This window comes from Parasteatoda tepidariorum, chromosome 9 (genome assembly GCF_982258835.1).
Source record: "Parasteatoda tepidariorum strain Cologne lab strain chromosome 9, Ptep-v5.0, whole genome shotgun sequence".
Classification (NCBI taxonomy): Eukaryota; Metazoa; Arthropoda; class Arachnida; order Araneae; family Theridiidae; genus Parasteatoda; species Parasteatoda tepidariorum.
This window is the reverse complement of record NC_141763.1, coordinates 105,445,484-105,468,487: the sequence shown is the minus strand read 5'-3', so window position 1 is coordinate 105,468,487 and position 23,004 is coordinate 105,445,484. Positions and strand designations below refer to the sequence as shown.

The following is a 23,004-nucleotide window of genomic DNA, read 5'->3' as shown; positions in this document are numbered from 1 at the left end:
ATTCTCCCACGCTCAAACTCCGTAATTAGTTGTTGAAATCTCGCTCTTTTTCGTGGAAGAGGCATAAGTAACGACTAAGCTAACGCTTACCACAAGCAGATAACCACCGATAACCATAGACTCTGTTCTGTTCTGTTAGGTTGTTCGGGGTGCCTGAGGCCGGAACGGCCCTTTACCCCTTCATCTTGTGATAGGTTCAATGAGGTAGTTCCTTAAGGTGGATAGTGGGATGATGATTCTAAGTAGAAATAAGATGGTGGCTTGGCTGAGTTGTCGGCGTCATGGAGTAGTGAGGATCACTATGTCTTGTTTTCGGGAAGTAGAGATCGGAGTAATTGGACTAACTCCTCGTTCTGTAGTAGTTCTTGCAGCTCCCGGAAGATCTGCAGGAATCTGTTTGCAGTTTCGCTGGCACTCTTGGGCTGTCTCTGCTTCTGCTCACCATAGACTCCTCGCTACAGCCGTCTATTTATTCGGATCCATCAGCCATTCAGAGGGCGCTGCTTGGCATACGCATGCGCTACGGATCTGAAATTCTAATCATTTGCATATCATGTTCTACTTTGCATTTCCTGAAAATTTCAGCTCACTCGCATAAGCCCTTCATGGTGTTGCAATTTTCACAAACATGAGTTTATATAAAAATGAGATAAACACACAAAATCCAGAAAAAAAAAGGATTTTAAATAAAAAAGAAGGAAAAATTAATAAAAATTTAGATATTCTAAAATTTTATATGAACTTTTAAATGAGGAATTAAAAAAAGTAAAAGTTTCAAGCTTATCAATTTAAATAATACACTATAATTAAAATTTTTCACTTTCCTCTGAGAAATTAAATATTTAAATTATTAATGTGCAATTTCTATACTGAATAATCAGTCCAAAATTTCATAAAATACCTATTAAATTTAGAACAAACACTTGTGGATCTAATATTTACTAAACTAAATCTGGCACTATTCTATCTTAACTGCTAAAATAAAATTAGTAACAATATTATTAAAAAGATCTTTCATAGATTATTACCCCAAAGTCATTTGATCACATTAAACACAAAAGAATTAAATCAATTGTGACCTTTGATTTTAAGGATCTCCTTAATAGCATTCCACTAGCAACTTAAAAATGCTTCTTTGAGTTATTATTATGATTGAGAAAATATCCCAAATTGGGAATTTGATTACTGGAAAATTTTAATTAATCTGTCATTTTTCAATAAATATTTTAAAAATGGAAAGAATTTTTTAAATTTAAATAGTTGGAATACATCAAGGATCTAAGTTTTTACTATGAAAACAATTATTATCAACCTTACTATGAAAACAATTAGGCCCTTAGTATTAATTTGGTATTATATCGATTGATGGTTTAATTCCTTAATTTTTAAAGTTACATAATATTATAAAATTAAAGAAATTAATAATGCTTCAAAATCATGAAGATTATATTAATTTCAATTTCTTTGGATTTAAGTATTAAAAAAGAGGAAGATATCTGCATTGTTGACATATACGATGAAAGGAATGATTTATAAGTTTACTGCAAACATATTAAATACTTTTGAACACGTTTATTTAAATATTATTTTTAATCAAATAAATAGAATTAAAACATTTGTAGTAATTATTTATTCATTCAAAAAACAAATAGATTAACTTTTCCAAAAATTTGATTAAAAACAGTGGATATCCAAAATTAAGGAGATATTGGGGCATTAAAATTAATAAAAGAATATATTTACATAAAAAAGTTATCTAGAGTTATATTTTTGCCGTTGCAAATATAATACGGGAAAATCCGTGGTTACAAATTTTATCACAAACCTCCATTATTCAATGAAATATATACCAGGGCACCGGCAGAATAATATAAAAGGGGGTGCAACCCTCTAACAAACTACCCCCCCCCCCTCAGAAAAAAATATTCTGTTATTACATTTTGTTTTGTTACTACATATACTTTAACCTGTTAATTTTTTTAAGATACATTTCTTCATTGTTAACAAGATATTTAAAAAAAAAAGGTACGAATTTCTTGTACTTGCAAATTTTGCCACTAGAAACTCTATTGATTGCGCTGGCATAGCTACTGACTTTGAAACACAAATAACTACAAACAGTAGTTTCGTATACTAACGTGTTTGTGCACGCTTAACATTGGTATTTATTGTATTGATGAATTTTTACAGTTGTGATAGGTCAGTTAGTGTTCTACACCTTTGTTAAACCAAATAACTAATGGAAAATATAATATTACTTATATTTTATTAAATGAAATTAAAAAATATAACTTAGATATCTGCCAAGTTTGTGCATGCTCAGTGTGCATTACAAAAGAATGAAAGATGACTCAGAATTCATTGAAAAAGTTATAAACTGACTTGGACAGCAAACAAGACGATTACAATTCTTGTTTGATTGAACAATTTTTTAATTGTTATGTATCAATAATTACTTAATTATTTGTTTTTGAATAAAAATATATAAAATTTTATAACAAAATTGTTTTTCTGTATCTCCTTAATTGTTTGTTTTAAAGAAAAAAAGTCAGTGGGGTGCAAGTGCACCCTTTTGCATCCCGCTGCCGGCGCCCTTGAATATATATATACATATAAAAGACAATATATATAAAAGAAAACTCTACCAAACGATTTTTTTTATTGAAATGAAATTTGGGAAAACCCTTGAAGTGACTGGTATATATATATATATATATATATTTGAACAACAACAATTACGAAACTAGATCTGAAATACACGTGGTATTTATATTAAAAGTCATTCCATCGATGTTGCCCGAAAAATCGCGCCAGATAATAAATCTACACAAATTTTGATAAAATTCAACGAAAAGTTTTCATTTCTTATTGTTTATTATTTCATAACCTTTTTACTTACATTCTTTTAGGTTATCAACGTTTAGAGCCTTCGAACAATAAGATTAGTTTCACTACAAAATTATGGATTTCCATTTAGTAAAAGAAAACAAAAACTTTTCCTACATTTTTTTGGAGTCATGAATAAGTCCTACATAGACTTATGAACACGAAACTTTTTATTTTAATTTCACGGTTTAATGAAACTTCTAAACCAAATTCATTTTAAAATAATATTTTTTGATGCGTATATCATGTAAAATAACTGGTTCTATAGCTTAATTTTTTTTAAAAAAAGTATGAGAGATTTCATATTCTGAGCAAAATATTTTTCTTTTAAAAGGATAATGTCTGAGAAATTAAAATATTGCTAGATAATAAATATATTTTATTATGAATTCTTAAAAACTATACATTTTGTTCTATAGAAAAGAAATAAAAGAAAAGATCAGATCTCATGTTCACTAGATTTAAAAACTGAATTATATGTAAATTCGTTTTATAGTTCCAAGATTTTTGAAATATATCATTTTGACACAGAAGAATCAGTGTATTTTATAGTTATGTTAATTTTTTTTTTCAAAAAGGAAATATATCCATTATGTAATTTTGCTTTAATATTCATTGTTGTTTTTATATACAATAATCATTTTCTCCCACGCCTATCCCTTTCAAGCATGTAGAGATGGTCTTTTTTATGTCATAATAAATTTTATTTTTAGAATGCTTCCCGCAAAATCTATTTAACTTGGGGGAAAAGTATATTGAAATTACTAAATGCTGAAAGTATTGATATTTATTTTAACATTTAGCATTTTCCAGCATTAGTTTTTGTGCTCAAGTTTAAATTATTATTTTCCTTTCTTCAATATTAGTTAGAAAAACATTTTTACTCGGAAGATGAATTTGTTGTGTTGTTGTTTCTAATCCCCAAGAGGTCCATCCCAATTAGACCAAATCCATAAGTCCAAAAATGTCCGGAAAGTCTAAAAACAGAAGAGGTTTTGAAAAAACCTTGCCGATCTTAAAATCGATACAATTTAGAATATGCTCGGGCGAAGCCTGAGCAGTCCTACATTTAGCGCAAAGTCCAAAAGTCTTTTGCCCTTGAACATACGAGAGTGACCACTTGCAAAGTGACCACTTGCAAAGCGAGATAAGCAAGTCTGCTGGCTTCTAGGTCCCTCAAAAAGCAAGGCACGTCCAAATCGTTTTCTAAAATACCAACTACGCCGAGGTGGAACCCTCCAGAGGTCCATAAACATTTTTTTGCACTCTGTAAAGACCTCGTTGAAAGTGGAAGGTTATCTCGTTACCTTTCGTTTACCATCTCGTTACCTTTGATTCCAACGTGAAGACGAATTTAAAAGAGAGTGTCACCTAGCACTCGAAATTTCGTGCAAAAGAGTTTCTAATCCCAGAAATAGTTTTTACATAATACGAAAAGGTAATGACTTATGCGTATTTTTTCAGAAATAATTTCACTTGCTGAATTTTCATTATTTCTTTATCTATATTTAATTTTAATGCTATTCTATTTCCATTTTAATAGCCGGACAGCGTGCCCTACTGTGTAGTCAATGGTAGTGGGCTCGAATCCCGCTCAGAGCATGGAGGTTTCACCCTTTGCGTTGTTTTCTATTGTGTGATGTGTGAATGTGGCCCACCCTATAAACTGGTATAGGTGGCAGTGTGGCGTGGGTAATGTTGTTCGCCTCCGTGACGTAGGTTCACAGTTGCCCTCTGGGTAACGTTAAATGAGGCATCGTTAAATAAGGTAACGTTAAATCCGGCATCTTCCGAGGGGAAGAATTATGTTCAGTGCCTTCCATAGGAAAAAAAAAAGATTTATTTCAATTTGAATTCCATTATTACTTTATGATTTTTTACCGTAATTTTTTAAACAAGTTCAAATAGAGGTTGTTTGGTCATTTAAAAATATATATGTAACAGTTTACAGAAATTTTCTGTTTCACAAACTGATGTTCTTCATTTTAACTACAGATATTTTTCCGTTTTAAAAACTGAAGAGGTTTTAGAGAAAATATTTTAAATCAACATTGTGCAAATCTATTCGTCTAATTTAGTTCTTTTCATTTCATATAATTACTGTTTTTTGTAGTTTCAAATTTTGGTTCGAGAAAAGGATAAGAAAAGGAAAATATACAGTATATGTGCAGTATTTCATGCATTGTATTTTAAACTTCCCTCTCGCTCTCACACACACACACAAAAAAAAAAAAAAAAAGAGGAAAAAAAGCAGAGAATGTAATGGCAGCAGAGTTGCCGAGATTTTTCGGTTATTTGACGAAAGTAATATTTTCCGTTTTCAATACAGATATTTTCCGTTTTACAAACTGGCTTTATCTTTTTCAATTTCAGACTCATTTTTATCTAGGAACTTTAATAAAAATTGTGAAGAAGTGTACATGAAATCGATAGTTATTTGCTGTTATCAATTAAATAAAATGCTTTTTTTAAAGTCATACGCACTTAATGTATGCAAATGTTACAATACAATTATGGAATTGCTCAGCTTATACATATCTACTATTTCATCATCCAACAACTATCATTCTCTTAGGGATATTAATGCAATCTTGTTTTGATAGTTCTGTTGTATTGAGAAAAAATTCAATTAATTTTAAAGTCCTAGAGTTTTCATAAAATTGATAAAATGATGCATTTTTTACTTATAGGTCAGTAAATATGACAAAGTGATTAAATAATATATATATAAGGTGCTTGCCATATTTGCCGAAGATAAATACGTACAGATATAAATACAATACATACATTTACACATACGATATATTGAAACTTGAAATATCAAAACAAAATAATAGTGGTTCACACTAAAGTACACTAAATAGTAAGAGCCCCAAGAATTAATATAAGATAATCAATTCAGTCTGGTCAAGACTGTTCTTAACAATTTGAGTGGAAAACCTTCAATCTTTCCCTTCACCAGTCTTTAATTCAATTATAGTATCCTCGATTATTTTCAGTCATGTGTAAGTTATCTTCTTCAAATACAATGAATCGATAGCAGAACTTATAGAACAGGATCTACTGTTTGCACATAGGTGAAACTAGAGACATATTGAGCTCTAAAAATCAATAAAAACCTCCTCTTTCAACATCCTTGGTTACAGCAGCTTACGGTTGATGTCAGAATCTGAAAATTTATAGGAAACTAAACAAAATAGAATTATTTCAGAAAATACAGAAAAACTATTATTTTTATACATCATAGTTATTTTTTTAAATTTTTAATGACAAACGATTTTCATTTTATCTATAACATTATAACCTAGTTTTAAATATATTAAAACATTAGATAATAGGAATTACAATTATTTTAATTTATAAACCATCGAAATTTATATATTTTTGCATGCATTTCATATAAGCAGAGGTTTATCATTAAAAAACATATTCATTAATGGCTTAGTTAAAAAAAATAGAAATAATGCTAGTATTAGAAACTGTTGCTAGCAAATAAAAGAAATAGAAATTCTGGGATTGCATACTCTTCAGTCCTGATTTTTTTAAAATTTTTTTTTTTTAGTGTCCGTATCTGTAAGCAACTGAATATTTAATTCAGAAAGAATATGCTGAACCAAAATAAATAAATAAAATAATAAATAAAAAAAAACAAGTAATCCTCTAAACTATTTTAAATTAGATTGATTATCTATGCTATGGAAAGATATTTATAAATGTCAGTTATGCCATTAGCTGTTATATAAAAACCAATTATAAAATAGCACTAAAAAAGGGATTGAATAAATAACAAAGCCTTATTTTTTAAGTACTGTATCATTTCATAAGAATTTGGACAGCAATTTACAATAAAATGTTGACTTATAGTTTCGAATAAAATAAGTTTTAATCTAAGTATTGCTTAAGTTTAATAATTAATTTTATAGTTATATTTACTTTTTAAGCCTGCCATTATTGACTGAGTAACGTAAACAAGTCAACTTCATATTTGCACTTAATTTTCTTTAACCAGCTATAATATCGGTCAGTAAGAGGCGAAATCATGAATAATTGCTCATTTGATGCTCATTTAAAACTTATTTGCAAAATTTTCTTAGAAAATTTTAACCAAAAAATAGATAATAATTGCTATAAAAAATCAAGCAAAACCTAAACTGCAAACTTTAAAATTACGGTTTTGCCAACCATGTTTCTTAGTAAACAATATACTACAATATTAATGTTACAAACTTATGAAATTTATATGTCGTAGGTATTATCACAGTTAACAATTTTAGTTAAGGAAAAAAAAAGAAAGAAGTGATCAAAAATAAACAACGAAATTTTCACATAACACGAATATATAAGTAGTTTGCAAAAATGAAATACCTTCATTTGAAATGCATGAAAAAAGCCAATTCAACTTATTTAAAATACGCATAATAAAAGGGAGCTAAAATTGAGTAATAAAGCAAAAAATATTTTCAATATGGAATTACAACGATATAATCATTGCGTATGCGCACTGAATATTTACTTACACAGTTAGAAATTTCTCGGAAAAAATGGTTAAATAACAATTTATTGAATGGTTATTTTACCATATTTAATCAAAACAGTCAAATTACCATAAAAAAAATGGTAATCAAACTGCTAAGTTTGAGAAAAACTGTTTATTGACCTGCGCTCACCTAATATGGTTAAACAACCAGAATTTTATCTCACCAATTAGAACCACGTAATGAAGCTACTTAGTTCTATACAACGGCGTACATATCATAGCCGAGCGGGCTTATCTGTCAATCTCATAACCGGTTGAACTAGAGTTCGAGTCCTAGTGGTGACACCACAATATTTCTTCAATTTCCTTCACCACATGGAGAATTTCCAGTGTCCGGCACTCTCTCATTACCTTACGAAAAACCGAGCTCCAATGCCTAGTTAGATAATTATTTTTTTTAACATTTTTGAAAAATGCTAGCTGTAAATGGTTAAAAAACCGTATAGTTTTATATTCATCGTTTTATAACCATACTTTCTGTAAATGGTTTCAAAACCAAAAAGGAAAGAAAAAATCTTCTTTACCGTAAACTTTACGGTTAATCGGATGGACAGACAGCTGCCAGTTATTTTAACATAATTTTGGAATGAAAATTTTAACAGTGTACCGAGACTGTCTACGTCTGTACATTTCCTCTAATATCTTCCCTATTAGGATAGATGGAAAAACTTTGCAAAAGATTTTAAATTGTTTAATTAATTTAATATTCTCTGAAAAAGTTATATAAAACGAAGATACTTTTTAATAGCCAGCGGTGTAGATGATGCCGTGTAAAGTTACATCTAGAGCGGATCTTTCCCTTCAACCAAGACAAGAAGTACAGCGAATTCTCAGAAGATACAATTTAACAGTATGTATATTTAATTATTATCTTGTGACTATTTTTTCTCTCGTTATTTAGAAAATTTTTGTTGAACCAGTTTTAATTCAAATTTTCATTTAAACATTTTTTTTTTAGTTTATATTTAACTTCTTTAGTTTGTTCATTATATTTAGGTAAGACAAAAATGAATAAATAAATGAATGAATCGACTCCAAAAACATTAATTTGTAGCGAGAATAGTCAGCTACGAAATATAATTTCTTGCGGCTATACTCAAAATCTTTATTCTCCATTCTTTTATAAGTGGTTGGTTGAATGAATACTCTTATTCTGTATGTAATTTAATTCTCTTTATGTAATGCTCAGTTTTTATTTATTTAACTAAAAATAAATAAAGGCCCTGGTTTTTGCTTGGTTAACACAATATCTAAAAGTCCACTAGGAACTACACTTCTCAGTGTTATAGTGGTTATTTTTAAAGTTTCTTCCTTTTTTCCTTTTGAAACATATTCTTAAACGAAAAAATAAGACATTTTTTTTTTGATGATGACTTCAAGTTTTTCTAATTGTTTGCACAATACAAAAAAAAGGGTGGTATGAGGTAGATCATTCTTACGTTCAAAACCAGACATAAATGGCTATACCCGAAGTAGTGAACTCGAATAAAAGCTCTCAATTGCTGAAATTTTTTTAAATAATAGCAATAATATCTTCATGCCGGATAGACATGTTTAAATTAAAGGACTCTTTCGTTTTGAAGAAGAACAAGCGAACTGAAATAACGTTCCTACGCATCCCTTTTCTATCTTTGCTTTTATTTTCCACAACCCTCTCCATTTAGGGGTCAAGAGATACTAAGAGGTCAAATAGGGCGGATACCTCGTTACAGTTTTCTTCCTAATAACGAGTATAGTCAGGGTCTTCCTGTGCCTTACATAATGAAGATAAATTCCTTACCTGCAAGTGAGTGAGACCTTAGTTTACCTGCTGATAAAAATCTTTTGCATTTGGTATTTTGAATAGTATGGGGGTGCGCTAGAGGAAGACTAAATCCCCCCCCCCCAGTACTCTAACTCGAGACTTATCTTCCGCTTATATTTATTTGCTTTTTATGGTCTTGGGAAAGGGAACTAGGATCTTACCTTATTGTTGTTTTTCAAGGATCTGTTTTTTTTCCTTATTTTCTTGGGTTCTTGTTTTTCTTCTGTCTACGCGTTGAAAAATAAAAAAGAAAAAGATAAAGATTAAAAAATAAAAAAATTACTGCAAATTTCACCTATTTCTGATGTGACTATGTTGTTCGCCGGTGGACATTTCTGTTGTTTTGCTGATAACAACTGGGGAGGGGTGGTGGTATTGTTTTGATTTGGACTATAAGGTACAGGAGTTTAAATGAAGTGCAGGATAATAGTTTGAAAGGTATTTGTTCAATACTAGGAAATTAGGAAATTTTTGTTTATTCAAGCCAGTAACCCCCCTTTTTTTTTTCTTTCTTTCTTCAATGACTAAAAATAAACGACTAGAAATAAGTTGCGTGAACCAAGGAATGGAGAGAGGAGGGACGTGGGACTGATGTTAACAGTTGAAATAATTTTGTTTTGTTTCTTAACCGAAAGTTTCGCTAAAAATTTTGGCAGATTCACAAATCTCGTATGAGTTTCCATACGCACTCACATGACAGTGTACTTAATTGTTATACTGAATATTTTAAAATAAAATTTTATTTTTTAAATTATTTAACATTTTATTATTTACAAAGGTTGCATCTTAATTGAAAATGATTGATCCATTTTTTTGGTACAAATAAATTATCTATTATTGATTGTATCAACATTATAATTGATCCATTCGGTTGATACATTTAATTTATAAAATTAATTTATGTATATAATGTGTATGCTTAGGGAAAAACAAAATAGAAAAATTATCGAGTCGAAAAATAGACCAATGCATTAAAAAAGTAAATTAATTTTATAAAGGGCATCGCTCAGATGGCTGAGTGCTTTCTAAACTTATCCTAATTTACTCTGAAATATAAGCATATGTTTATTATGTGATACAAAGCTTAAGTATGTTTCGTACAGTAATGTAAGTTAAAGACAGATTTAACACTAGGGTTGTTTAATGGCTCAAATTAAAACAGATATTTTTGCTTTTGTCAACAAATTTCTGAAAATTGCAGAAAAATAATGTTTCCAATAAAATATTTAATTTATAGTAAGACCAAAGAAGGTAAAAAACAAATCCTACGAACGTTCTAAGTGGCACTCAAATAATAGCCAATTAAGTGCACAAGAAAGTAGCAATTTGGTTTTAGTAAGATAAAAAAAGTGAGAAATAAGAACACAGTTAGTATTGAGAAACAAAAACATTTCTTCGAAATAAAAACAAAATTTGTTTTATCATAACTTCAAGTGCAACTGGTTTTTTATTTCATAAAGGGCTTAAAAATAAGGATGAGGTATGAAATTGTAGAGTAATTTTCCTTTCTACTCTTTCTGATATTCAATAAATTCGTAATCTTTGAGGGGCGACAATGTTTTTATTTTTTGAATTATGATTATTTTTATATTTTACTATTACTATGAAAAAATCTGTTTGAGAACCAAGAGCTAGAGATATTTTCAGAGATCATCAAAGAAAAAAATCCGATTTTATATCATCTTCGAACTCTCACGTGTTTCTAAAATTCCATAGAAATGATTGCGGGACTGGAATGAAGAATCTCTTGGATTTACGATTAAATCGGTGCAAAATCGTACTAACGTGGTCGGAAATCGAAAGGTTGTTACTCATTTGTGCGATTCGAGATCCAATACAATAGTAATTCACGTAGTAGTGCCAATTTAAAAATATCGTTTCTTTTTAAAATTATTTAGAAATACATGAGTATTATTGCCAAAAAATTTATTAAAATTTTTTTTTAAAAAATAATAAATAATAAAAAAACATTTGAACTAGCGACAAAATTGGCGCAAATCGAGCGTTTTCGTCAAAATTTATTATTGAAAAGTACGATTCGAAATTCCCATTGAGATATTTAATTAAACGCATCGGGATTTCAAAATACCATATAGAAATCAGTGCTGAAAAACCATATGGATTTACGAGGAAATCGGTGCAAAATCGAGAGAAATGGTCGATAATCAATAGGTGATTACTTACATGTGCGAACGGAGAATCATTAGTAGTTTATTTTAGAAATATCGAGATTTTAAAAATTACGCATAAAATCATTGAATATAACCACCGAAGAAGTGGTTCAAAAAATAATGAGAATTTACGAAACAATCGGCGTGTGAGAATTTTAATTTTTAAATGAACGATTTGAAATTCGCTTGCCTCAATAGCATCCGATTTCAAATATCGAGATTCAAAAAACAATGAAGGAACCTATTGAAATAATTCATAAAAAGCCACGTAGATTTATGATGAATCAGCTGCCCATTCGTATTAAAAATATATAATATAATTAAAATATTAAAAATATATAATAAAAAATATAATTTTAATATTAATTTCATTCTAAAAAGGTAAAAATGAGTCTTATTCACATTTATTTCATCGAAATAATAATAAGATGAATCATTTGCTTTCATCCGCTGCAATCGCACAACTTTTGTGCGAGACTCGCGATTTCATATTTTTTGTGTTCTGAAGTTGTGATGAAGTTGCATCCCAATTTATAATTTGCGTTAAAAAAAAGCTATATTCAACCCTATTACTGCAAATTCTCAGATATTGATCATAGTTAACTGCAATAACACAATACTTCGAATACTCATAGGTTTTTATAATTTTGATGTATCCTAATCTTTTTTGCTTTGTTAAGTATTTCATTCGTTTTGTAATAGTTCGATTTTTATGCATGGATGTATTCGACAAAAGTTGAAATTTGGAAGAAAAAAAAAGAGGCGGGGAAGGTGTTAATATTTTTACCAAAATTTCTTCAAATATTCAAATCCCTGTGCGCGTATTCAATTCATTTCCTCCGCTGGTATAAAACTAGTTATTCAAAATCCTTAAGCATACTGCGATAAGCTTCATACCTTTGTTATTTAAACAATTTAAAAATGCAAAAATTGTATAGTTGAAGGTTTTTACTGTTATATGTTAATTCTTCTGTATGGAACTGTATTTTCGTCTGAAGGTGATTTAGAACAAGGTTATTTTTTATTTTATTATTTTAATTTCGTTCCTAATCTATGCATGTATTAAAATTTGTAAGGAATACTACCGAAACTGTTTGCAAACCCAATAACTATTTGAAAGTTCTTTTAACGACAAGTTGCTTCGACAAGAGTGGAACAACTACATTCGAATACAAGTATAGAGTTCTCAGTTTATTTATTTTAAATTAAATATTATTTTCCCTTTAACCATAAAATCAACATATTCCAATTATAGATGGAGCAATACACCCGGAAAATGTGTCATTGTTTCGTTCAGAGTTTCGGGTTGTGACTCAAAAGTAACCATATCGTAATTATGTGTGGAACAACACATTCAGTAAATGTTTCTGTTACGTCTCGGGATCTTATTGGCTATTGGTTTGAAATAAATCAGTGCGAGCCAATATTCTTTTTAGAGTTTTTTTATTTTAAGCTTAACGAAACGACATAAAAAAAAAAAAGACTGATGAAAAAAGCTATGTATCCTTACAGATGGGCACACTGCGCCATCTATCACAAGGTAAAAATTTAATTTAATGGAAGGAAGATGCAACATCCTCCAACCGCAAAAGGTTAAAGTTTAAAATTATCAAAAATTTTAAATAAAAGTTAAAGTATTAAGTTTAGAAATATGAAACAAAATTATTGCAAATACATAAAATATAAATCGAAAAGGACAAAAAGTTTTAAAGTATATTAATACAAAATTGAAGATTACAGTTTAACAGGTTTGACTGTTGATCTTAGAGTTTTACTTACAATACCTGTTGTTTTTAAACGAAATAATCGTTGAAATGGTCGAACTATTTCACCATTTTGAGTTTTAACCTTCGCAACTCAGGAAACACCATCTCGTCCTTTATAAATTTCAATTACTTTGGCTAGAGGAAAATCAACACGTTTCTTATTATCTGAACTGATTAGAATCATATCTCCCACTTCAAGTGGGGTTTGATGAGAGTGTCTGGATTGCTTAAAGAGCAAAATATATTCCTTATAGAAACGTGTTTTTAGTTTTTGTTTAAGGGAGTGAAGGTGTTTCGCGCGTTTGCGAAGATTCTGCATATCATTCTGATCTAGATCATCTACACAAAATTTAGTCTGATCCTGTAAAAAGAGAGAAGGAGTTAATGGCACTAGATCTGATGGTTCTTCGGAGAGGTAAGTTAGAGGTCTACCTTTAAGTAGAGCTTCACATTCACACACAACGGTGTACAATTCTTCGTAGTTAAGACACGCTTTTCCTAAATTGCGTCTCAACAATTCCTTTAACATTCTTACCACCCTCTCCCACCAACCCCCCCCCCACCAAGCAGCGGTAGGTGGGTTGAAATGCCAGGAGATTTTTCTCCAATCTGAGTGAGCAATGATGACATTCCAGTCGATACTTTTCAGTTCGTTCTTTGCACCAACAAAGTTTGCGCCATTATCTGAATAGATTAATTTTACTCGACCTCGAAGTGAAATGAAACGTCTCAATGCGAGAAGAAAACTTTGTGTGGAGATGTCCGAAACAAGTTCGAAATGCACCGCACGGTACACGGCAAACGTGAAGATTGTAATCCAAACTTTGTCACAATTTCGAAGAACCAAAGCACCAGCTAAATCAACTCCAGTTGTTTCGAACACTGCTGATATTCGTACACGTTCTTCTGGAAGAGAAGCGAACATCGTCGTAGCAGATTTGGATTTAAATCTTTGGCAAATTACACATTTGGAAACAACTGATCGAACGGTTTTTATTGATCGCAAAATCCAGTACTTTTCACGAAGGGTTGTGACAAGTGTTTGTACGCCTACATGGCTGTAGGTCCGATGAGTCTCTTCGATGAGTTTGAAAACTAGTTCATTCCTGTCTGGCAACAGGATAGGACATCTAAAAAAATAACCATCACCAGTCGAGACAAGTTTTGTCTCAACTCTTGGAAGACTACTGGAGTTGCGGTGAATGATGAAATTGGGTGGTATCAGTCGACGATTTTTCCCATATGAGTCATTTTGTATGAAAAGGAATATATCGAGTTCAGATTTGGTGAGCTCTTCTTATTTTAAGTTTCCATTCAAGAGTGATTCATTCTGTTTATTTACTACTGATTTAGCATTGAAGATAAATCGCTTAACATAGGCCAAAATTCGAACAATTGTTGAAAATTTCGAAATTCGCTAAGTCCATTCGAAAAAATTAGGTTCGGAATTACCTAAAGAAATATTCATCGTAACTGTAGGTTTTTTCCCGACGGTAGCAAGCTCTAAACCGTCTGAGAAATCAGCATTGTGAATGTTTGGCCAAGAGTCTCGATTTTTTAACCATGTGGGACCCTCCCACCAACGAAGACTGAACAGAGTTTGTGCGTTGCACCTACGAGAAGCGATGTCCGCTGCATTCATTTGAGATGGGATGTAACACCAATTTTCTTTAGATGAATTCAAGTGAATTTCTTGTATTCGGTTGTTCACGAAAGTTTTCCATGTTCCGGGATTTTTGATCCAACAAAGAACCACTTTAGAGTCAGTCGAATAGAAGGTTTCGATATCAGAAATGTTTAATGAAGTCTTGACTGTCTGAACAAGACGAGTACCTATCAGTGCAGCTAAGAGTTCTAATTTTGGAATAGACATTTCAGTTTTGATTTTGGTGATGGGATCCTTTTTTAGAGGAGCGATGCGTGATTTCACCTGCACTAATTTAATTTGAACTTCTTTTTCGCATTCAATTCGCAAAAATACGCACGCCGCGAAGGCCTTCCCACTAGCGTCGCTAAACATGTGAATAGTAGTAGTTGACTTATTAATTAATCCTCCAAAATAACGCGGAATTTGAATTAATTTCAAAATTCACTATTTAATAAGGATTATAGGTTGCGAACTAAAGTAGCGATTTCAAAATTAAGCAGGGAATGTCACTGTATTTTTTTCTTAATTTTTGATAATATTCATTTTTCTACTTATTATAATAATATAAATTAAGGTGGTTATTACGGAACACCACGTTTAGGATTTTTTTTTCGAAGGTTTTTCTTGCTCTAACTCTGATTCAATAATTATTTTAATGCCTGTTTACTTTGATTCTGTTAAAAGCCAGACATTTTTTCAAACTTTCTAAAAGAAAAAAATAACTATAAAAAATTTTTTTTGGTAATTTACTTTCAAAATTTTATTTTTAAAATTCTATTATTTTGTGTTGTTTTTGCGTTGCTTAGAAAATAATTATAAATTAAAAAAGATTAATACAGTTGATAGAAATATTTTTAATGAAATTAATGTCAGTAAAAATCCGGATAACTCGAAGAATTTAAAAAAGTTTTCCCTCTAAAAGGAAGAAACACGCCGAATTTCTGAATGAATATCATAAAAAAATATTGCTGATAGTTTCTGCATTGTAGAAGAATACTTAGAATTAACAAATTTAATCTAATAACATATTTTTCCATGTATTTTAAAAGCATTACTTAACGATGTTGATAATTCTTGTTTAAAATGCTTAGATTTTTTTTGTCATTAGGACTTCTTGGGAATGGTAATTGTAAGAATACTTAAGGAATTTTAAAATATAAATAATAAAAGCTATTCGACTACGTGTTCTAACACTAAAGTATGTATGTATTTATATATATACATATATATATATATATATATATATATATATATATATATATATATATATATATATATATATATATATATATATATATATATATATATATATATATATATATATATATATATATATATATATATGTATAAATCTTTTAATCATTAATCTTTGGATTACTATCTTAGATAAAAACAAACATAGCAATGAATTTTTTGTAAAACATTTCATATTGACCTTATAAATAAAAATAATGGCTAAAAGTATGAAAATCAAATAACAATACCACTTTAAACAGAATTTCAGCTTTCTATAAGCGCGTCTAATTGGAAATATTGGGGCAATATTATGTTTGGTAAAGTATTTTCCAAAGGTATCCAATCTGAATCAAAGTTTTTTTTAGCAAAATTATAGTTCTTATTAATCTTATAAGTCCTTATTTTTTTACTTTTTGTAAAGGGGCGTTTTTGGAATTTTCACTAAAAAATCATACTACACACAGAAATATTTTACGGTAACTACTCAGTAATCATGAAGTGTTTTTTTCTATCAAAAAAGCTCTCCAAAATAGTTTAAAAATGTGGCTTATTATTATATCGTTACAAGCCCTTCAACTATTAAATCTGACAGTAAATAATTTTCTTGACATATAAATATTCTTAAATTTCTTAATGAAACCATTAAATTTCATACTACAGTGAGAGACAAAGTATGGTCAAAACTACCAGAATATGGTAAAATTACCGCGCTTCTGTCTCTATGGGGCACCAAACTCGGTAATTTTTATCGAAATCTTTGGTCAAGGTTCTGGTAAAAATCAACAAAATGTGGTTTTATGAAATAACATAAAATTTGGTAAATGTGATAGAATTTGGTAATTTTATGTTATCTTAGAGCATGTCATAAAAACACTTTATTCGGTGAAATTTACTTTGCAGTCTTGTATTTTTTTACTAAATGTGAGTTAATAAGAACTATAATTTTGAAATTTCCAGTAAACCGTTTCCATATGAATATAAAAATTACCTAATGAATGGCTGAACTTCCGCGTATTTTCTTTTCGTTAGCCAAGATTATGTTTTTTATCTTCTTGGAAAAAATATCATTACCATAGAGTATGGTAATTTTGCCAGATTTTTTTCTCTCTCCTTGTATTAAGTGTGATTGCTTACATTGCTATCTTCATTAGTGACAATCTCCGTGAATCCTTGGCTAACAAAGAGCTATTGCGGGAATATTTTGAAGTTATACTTCTTATGCGACTTCCAGCAAGGTTGCGTTAAACGTTTAACGCTACATTTTCATTAGCCGGGAAATCACGTGGTAGGATCCAGTTTCCCCTCATTCATTTCCATATTGTTTTGGTTCTCACTAGCATAAAAATAATAAAAGTCATAAAATTATTTTTTTTCTATAAATATTTTTTTAGTTTGATTTGATACACATATAATTTAATAGGGTAGTATTTTTTATTTTCAAATTTAGTGGATAACAATTGCAAAAAATGAGTGAAAACAATCCTACGGACAATGCGACGGATTTAAGGTTATGTCAAGGTACGTCTCTTGTGAATATCAATTGATTGTTAGGTTTTCTCCTTTGAAATTACATTATGACGCATTCACATACATTATTAATACAAATACATTTTCCATGGCGAGACGATGAGGCTACCACAAGCACTTCCACTGGTCCAAAGGGTCCACGAGGGAAAAATGCACAATATTACCGTTATTACAGAGCATGGAAGCGAGCGGAGCAGGAAAAAGAGTCGTTGAATAGAACTAGTGATCCTTCTACGACTGCTGATTCTTCTACAATTAACGGCGCAGGTTACGAAGTTTAACTTCTTCCGCGCGGAGGGACTCCATGCACTATTTTTTCTTATTCATTTATTACTTTGGTTCCTTATATATTTTGAAATAATCTATGAATTATTTTCCTTAAATGCTTTAGCAAAATTATTACCAAACTTTTTGAAGGAAGATTTGCATGGCAAATCACAAATAATCAACCTATTTTACATTTTATTCGAAACAATACGACATATTTTATTGCTACCTTTAAAATTTCAAGATTCATTTAATACTGTTCCCTATAAAGGAATGAAGTGTTATTGGGAATTTAAAAATATCATAATTTGTGGTTTGGAATACTAAATTTGTTTGTATGTTTTAGCAACTCTATCAGACTTCAAATAAAAGGGATTGAAATTAGCTGCGAAATCTACACTACTGGCCAATAAAATTGTTACACCAGGAAGGCGACACACCACGAACTTGAAGTTTGCAGGACGGATAAAGCATGTTGTGGTATGCAAATGATTAGCTTATCAGCGCATTCGTACAAAGCAAGTCTCGACGGTAGCAACACCTACAATGTGTCTAAAAAAAGAGACTTGACAGTAAGTTTCTCATACAGAAATTGAATTTGAGCTTTGTTCTTGCCCATTGGCAGCTTGCATTCGAAATCGTCATACTGGCCCATCACCTAGAGTAATGGTATGGAGTGCCATTGGATACACGTCTCGATCACCTCTTGTTCACATTGCCAGCACTTTGAACAGCAGCCGTAACATTTCTGATGTGTTAGGGCCAGTTTCTCTGCTTTATCTTCGAGGCCTCCATAACGATACGTTTCAACTGGAAAATGCACGACTGCATGTTGCCCGCACTGTCATGACATTCCTTGATACAGAGCACGTTCTCCTGATCTCTCAACGTCTGGTCAATGGTTGCCGAACGACTGGCTCGCCAGCACTCTGTTCTGAGTACTAATTCCTCAGGATCTATACATCCAAATATCTTGAAAATTTAATCACTTGCTCTTCCAACCATAATGTATGTGCTCAATGAATATCATTCTGTTACTTGCATTCCTTCCTGGTGTAGCAATTATAATGGCCAGTAGTGTAGTTTAGTTAAATTTGGTTATAAAGGATGACAGCAGAAGTTGTCGAATTAGCCACGACGTTAAAAAATGTATCCAAAATGGGTAATGATGCTCTGCTATCATAAGATCTCGTAAGATGCTTTATCACACAGAAATGTTTCCATTCTGATTCTGGAGCATATGAAAGACGAGAGTATATTCTAAGCTTGACAAAATAGCAATATTCTCACTAAAGCGGCTGTAGTAAAAAGTCTAAAACTAGTTAGAGGGATTCGTTTATCTCTTTCTTTTATTATTTTAAATGAATTTGCAAAGTACATCTGGTACAAATTCGTCGTATAACTCAAGAGGATGCGTGTTCTTCGTTTTACACAAGAACGAGAGCTGGGCTATGTACACTCGATGTAGTTTTTCTTAACAAAACACAAATAATATAGTTCTAAAAATTAAAAAAAAAACTTACCAGTCTTAAAATACAGTATATGATATAAAAACAACAGTTTAACTCAGATCCAGGCAATTCTGCTTATTATTAAGCGTTTCTGTCTATTTTACAAATCTATCTGAACAAATTTTTCTAGCTAAAAAGATCTGTAAACTAAGATCTATAAAAGAGACATCTTTTTAACTAAAATGATTAGCGCAGAAAGTACTACAACTATTTATAATTAACATTATTATGAATTCAATATCATTTGAAGCGAAAAGTTTGTTAAGAAATGTAAAGCGCCAGCAACAATTTTGTTTTTCAGTGGCAGTTACGATCTCCAAAATACCTATTATGTCTATGTTATATTTATGAATTTGACAAAAAGAGTGTTTGATTAATTTCTGTCATAAATAACTTAAAACGAAACATTCTTGGTCAAAAATTAGTTACCCCACTAAGGTTACCTAACCTCTGGACTGGATAGAAGTTTCTATTCTAGATGGTAAAAATACGTCAAATGGCATTATTAAAGGTGGCACAATTTCAACTGTTTATGACCAATTGCGTAAACTAAAAAAAAGAACTTAGAAAAATATATGATTCTAGTCAGAGCAATTGGTAATGATTTATCACTCCAAATCAATCCGTTTGCAGCACTGTGGGAGGACTCGAATAAGGAGTGGACACGCCTTGCTGCAGCGAAAATTGAAAAATATTCAAATCTCGCTGTTTGATAAGGGCGTTGCCAACGAAATTCTAACCGAATCTTTTGGGATGATAAAATTGAAAGGAAAGAAAAATTTATGCGGACTTCCTTTCCGGCATGATCATTTTTATTTATTTACTTTTGTCTGTCTTGTTTCATTTTTTCCGTACAATGGTGGCGGTTGTAGCGTTTTCAACTGCCACTCTATTTTTCCTTGGATTATAACTATTTCGAAATCTTGTATAAATGGCAATTACGAAGGTATTTGAGGATTTTTCACCTACACGATTTTGCAATGATTCTCTTTTCCGTGTTCGTGTTTGAAACTTTTGGTAAATTTTCTTTTAAGTATGTGTCATGAACTGATGGTAAATTTCCTTTAAGGAATGAGTCATAAACTGATCATTGTTGAGAAAGTCAATAACGACATGGATGCCCCCAAGACAAGGGGGCCTGCAGAATAATATAAAACGGGGTGCAATCCTCTAGCAAACTAACCCACCCAAAAAAAAGGAAAAAAAAATTAAAAATTTTCTGTTATTACATTTTGTTTTGTTGTTACATATACTTTCATCTGTTAATTTTTTTCGAGATTCATTTCTTCATTATTAACAAGATATTTAAAAAAAAGTACGAATTTCTTGTACTTGCAAATTTTGCCACGAGAAACTGTATTGATGACGCTGGCATAGCTACTGACTTTTAAACACAAATAACTATACAAACAGTAGTTTCGTATACTAGCGTGTTTGTTGCTGGCCAAGAAGGTGGTGTTCAAAAATTGATTCGAGACCAAATATCCTAAAGCTGTGTTTTTTGATTGTGCCAATCATGTATTGAATTACGTGATCAACGACTTAAACCGCGTTAGTTAAAGTACAGAATACTATAGGGACAACGTAGGAAATTATTAGCTTTTCAGAGAAAGTACCTTGCGACGAAAATAAATTCCTAACATCCCCTTACTCTGTGAAACACGCTGGTCGGAAAAATACAATAGTACCAGATGATTTTCTGAGAAGTTTGTTGCGAGTATAAAAGCTTTTGAGGGCCTTACAGAAAAAGAGGCAAACAAAAACACCAAAGTGAAAGCTAATATACTTTCATCAGCTGCTACAACGCCAACATACAATGTATCACTTTTTGTTATTGCTACTTATTCTGCCAAACTTAAACCTGTGTGCAATCAGTTGCAAAAAGTAAACGCAGTTCTAAAAGAAGTAACTGATTATGTAGTCAAATTGATAGATGTGCAGCAAAATTCATCAAAACAATGCTTCTGAAGAGTTTACAGCAATTTTCACGAAAGCAGAACACATTTGCGAAGAATTAGGCACTGAAATGATTCGACCTCGAGTGACATCTAGACGAGTTCATAGATCGAATGTGCCTTTTGAAAACGCGGTTGAATTTTTCAGGAGGTCAATCTTTATTCCTTATTTGGACTCTATTATATCTTCTATGAAAGACCATTTTCCTTCTACACAAAGAAAAGCATTTTCACTCTTACAGCTACACCCGAATGCGATGAACAAACTGGACAAAGCATCATATCTTGAAGTTTTAGAAGATATATGTATTATGTATAAAAATCTGCTCTCATCGAATTTCATAACTGAAGCTACAACGTGGTACGAAATGTGATGGAATAGAGTAAATTCTTACGAATCCCTCGGATACATCGATTTAGTTATTGAGGCCCCGCCGCTTTATCCAGCTGTAGCGGAGGCAATTAAAATTGGCCTTACTCTTCCAGCTACTACGTGCACTATTGAACGCACTTTTAGTACAATGCGACGCTTCAAAACATGGAATCAGTCTACAATGTCTCACGAGATATTACGTAGTTTGTGCATGCTCAGTGTGCATAAGAAAAGAATCAAAGATGACTCAGAATTCATTATAAACGTTATAAACAGATTTGGACAGCAAACAAGGTGGTTACAATTCTTGTTTGATTAAACAATTCTTTAATTGTTTAAGTATCAATAATTACTTAAATATTTATTTTTGAATAAGAATATTTTTGCTAAAAAAATTTTATAACAAAATTGTTTATTCTGTATCTCTTTAATTGTTTAAAAAAAAGCCCCTTCTTGTACCCCCTACCGTCGCCCTTGCCCCAAGATGCTCCCTGTCATCGATAGAAATTCAGTACTTAAACCTTCCTCAGCTAACTAAATATTAGGCCAATGGACTAATGATTTGTGCCATTCTGAGGTGTAATAACTAGTTTACCATCTTCAAAGATATTATGCTTTAACATTTATCACATCATTTATATTTTAAAACAAGTTGATAGGTTTTTCAAAAATGTAAGATAAAATGTCCATTTAGAATTAAAAAAATGTTGCTTGGGTTAATATAAGATTTAAATTTAAGTATTTATTTAATTTGGAAAAATTATACGATTCTGCAAACAGTATTTGTTAAAAGGTTGTTCCGCATTCATATTTACGAAATTTAGAAAGTTAACAACACCTTTATTTTTGCGTAATTTACGTTAAGAGAAATTGTCAGCGTCATCCAAATCGGTTTGAATCATTTAGAACACTATTAAAAGTAAACAGTAAAATATTTAAAAATGGAAAAATATGCAGCATTAAATTACCTATCGCAAATTACTAACTGCATTATTTTATCACTTTACATTTTTGAGAAAATATCTCTAAAAGTTCTGAAAAGTTCTTCTTCTCATTTAATGTGGCTTTCATTTTAAGCCTATTTTTTAAATCTGTTGAATGATATTTTTCTGTTAAAAGTTTTTTAAGGACAGATAAATTAAAAAAGAAAAAAAAATACAGCGAAAATTAAAATACCTGAAATTCAAGATGATGAAATAGGAAACTATGCTGCAATTCTACAAAAGAGAATGATATCAGAGTCGGTTACATCACAGTGACGTAAATTGTTGGTTAACTGATTCAGCTTCGCAAACACAAAAATATTTATTTATTTTTACATCG

The 23,004-nt window shown here is 30.8% G+C and overlaps 1 protein-coding gene across 1 annotated transcript; it reads right to left on the bottom strand.

The window, feature by feature from the left end:
- Positions 1–13,255: 13,255 nt before the first annotated feature.
- LOC107443937 (uncharacterized) lies at positions 13,256–15,184 on the bottom strand. Its single transcript, XM_016057962.3, has 2 exons — positions 14,617–15,184; positions 13,256–14,460 (listed from the first exon to the last, which is right to left on the bottom strand). Exons 1-2 carry the CDS (start codon positions 15,182–15,184, stop codon positions 13,256–13,258), a joined length of 1,773 nt encoding a protein of 590 aa, XP_015913448.3.
- Positions 15,185–23,004: the final 7,820 nt, after the last annotated feature.

Excerpts from the sequence above, each read along its gene's own strand:
- LOC107443937 (XM_016057962.3), bottom strand. The coding sequence starts at position 15,184 with ATGTTTAGCGACGCTAGTGGGAAGGCCTTCGCGGCGTGCGTATTTTTG. Across the intron at positions 14,461-14,616 it reads TACGATGAATATTTCTTTAG|AAGAGCTCACCAAATCTGAA; the intron begins GTAATTCCGAAC and ends ACTTAAAATAAG.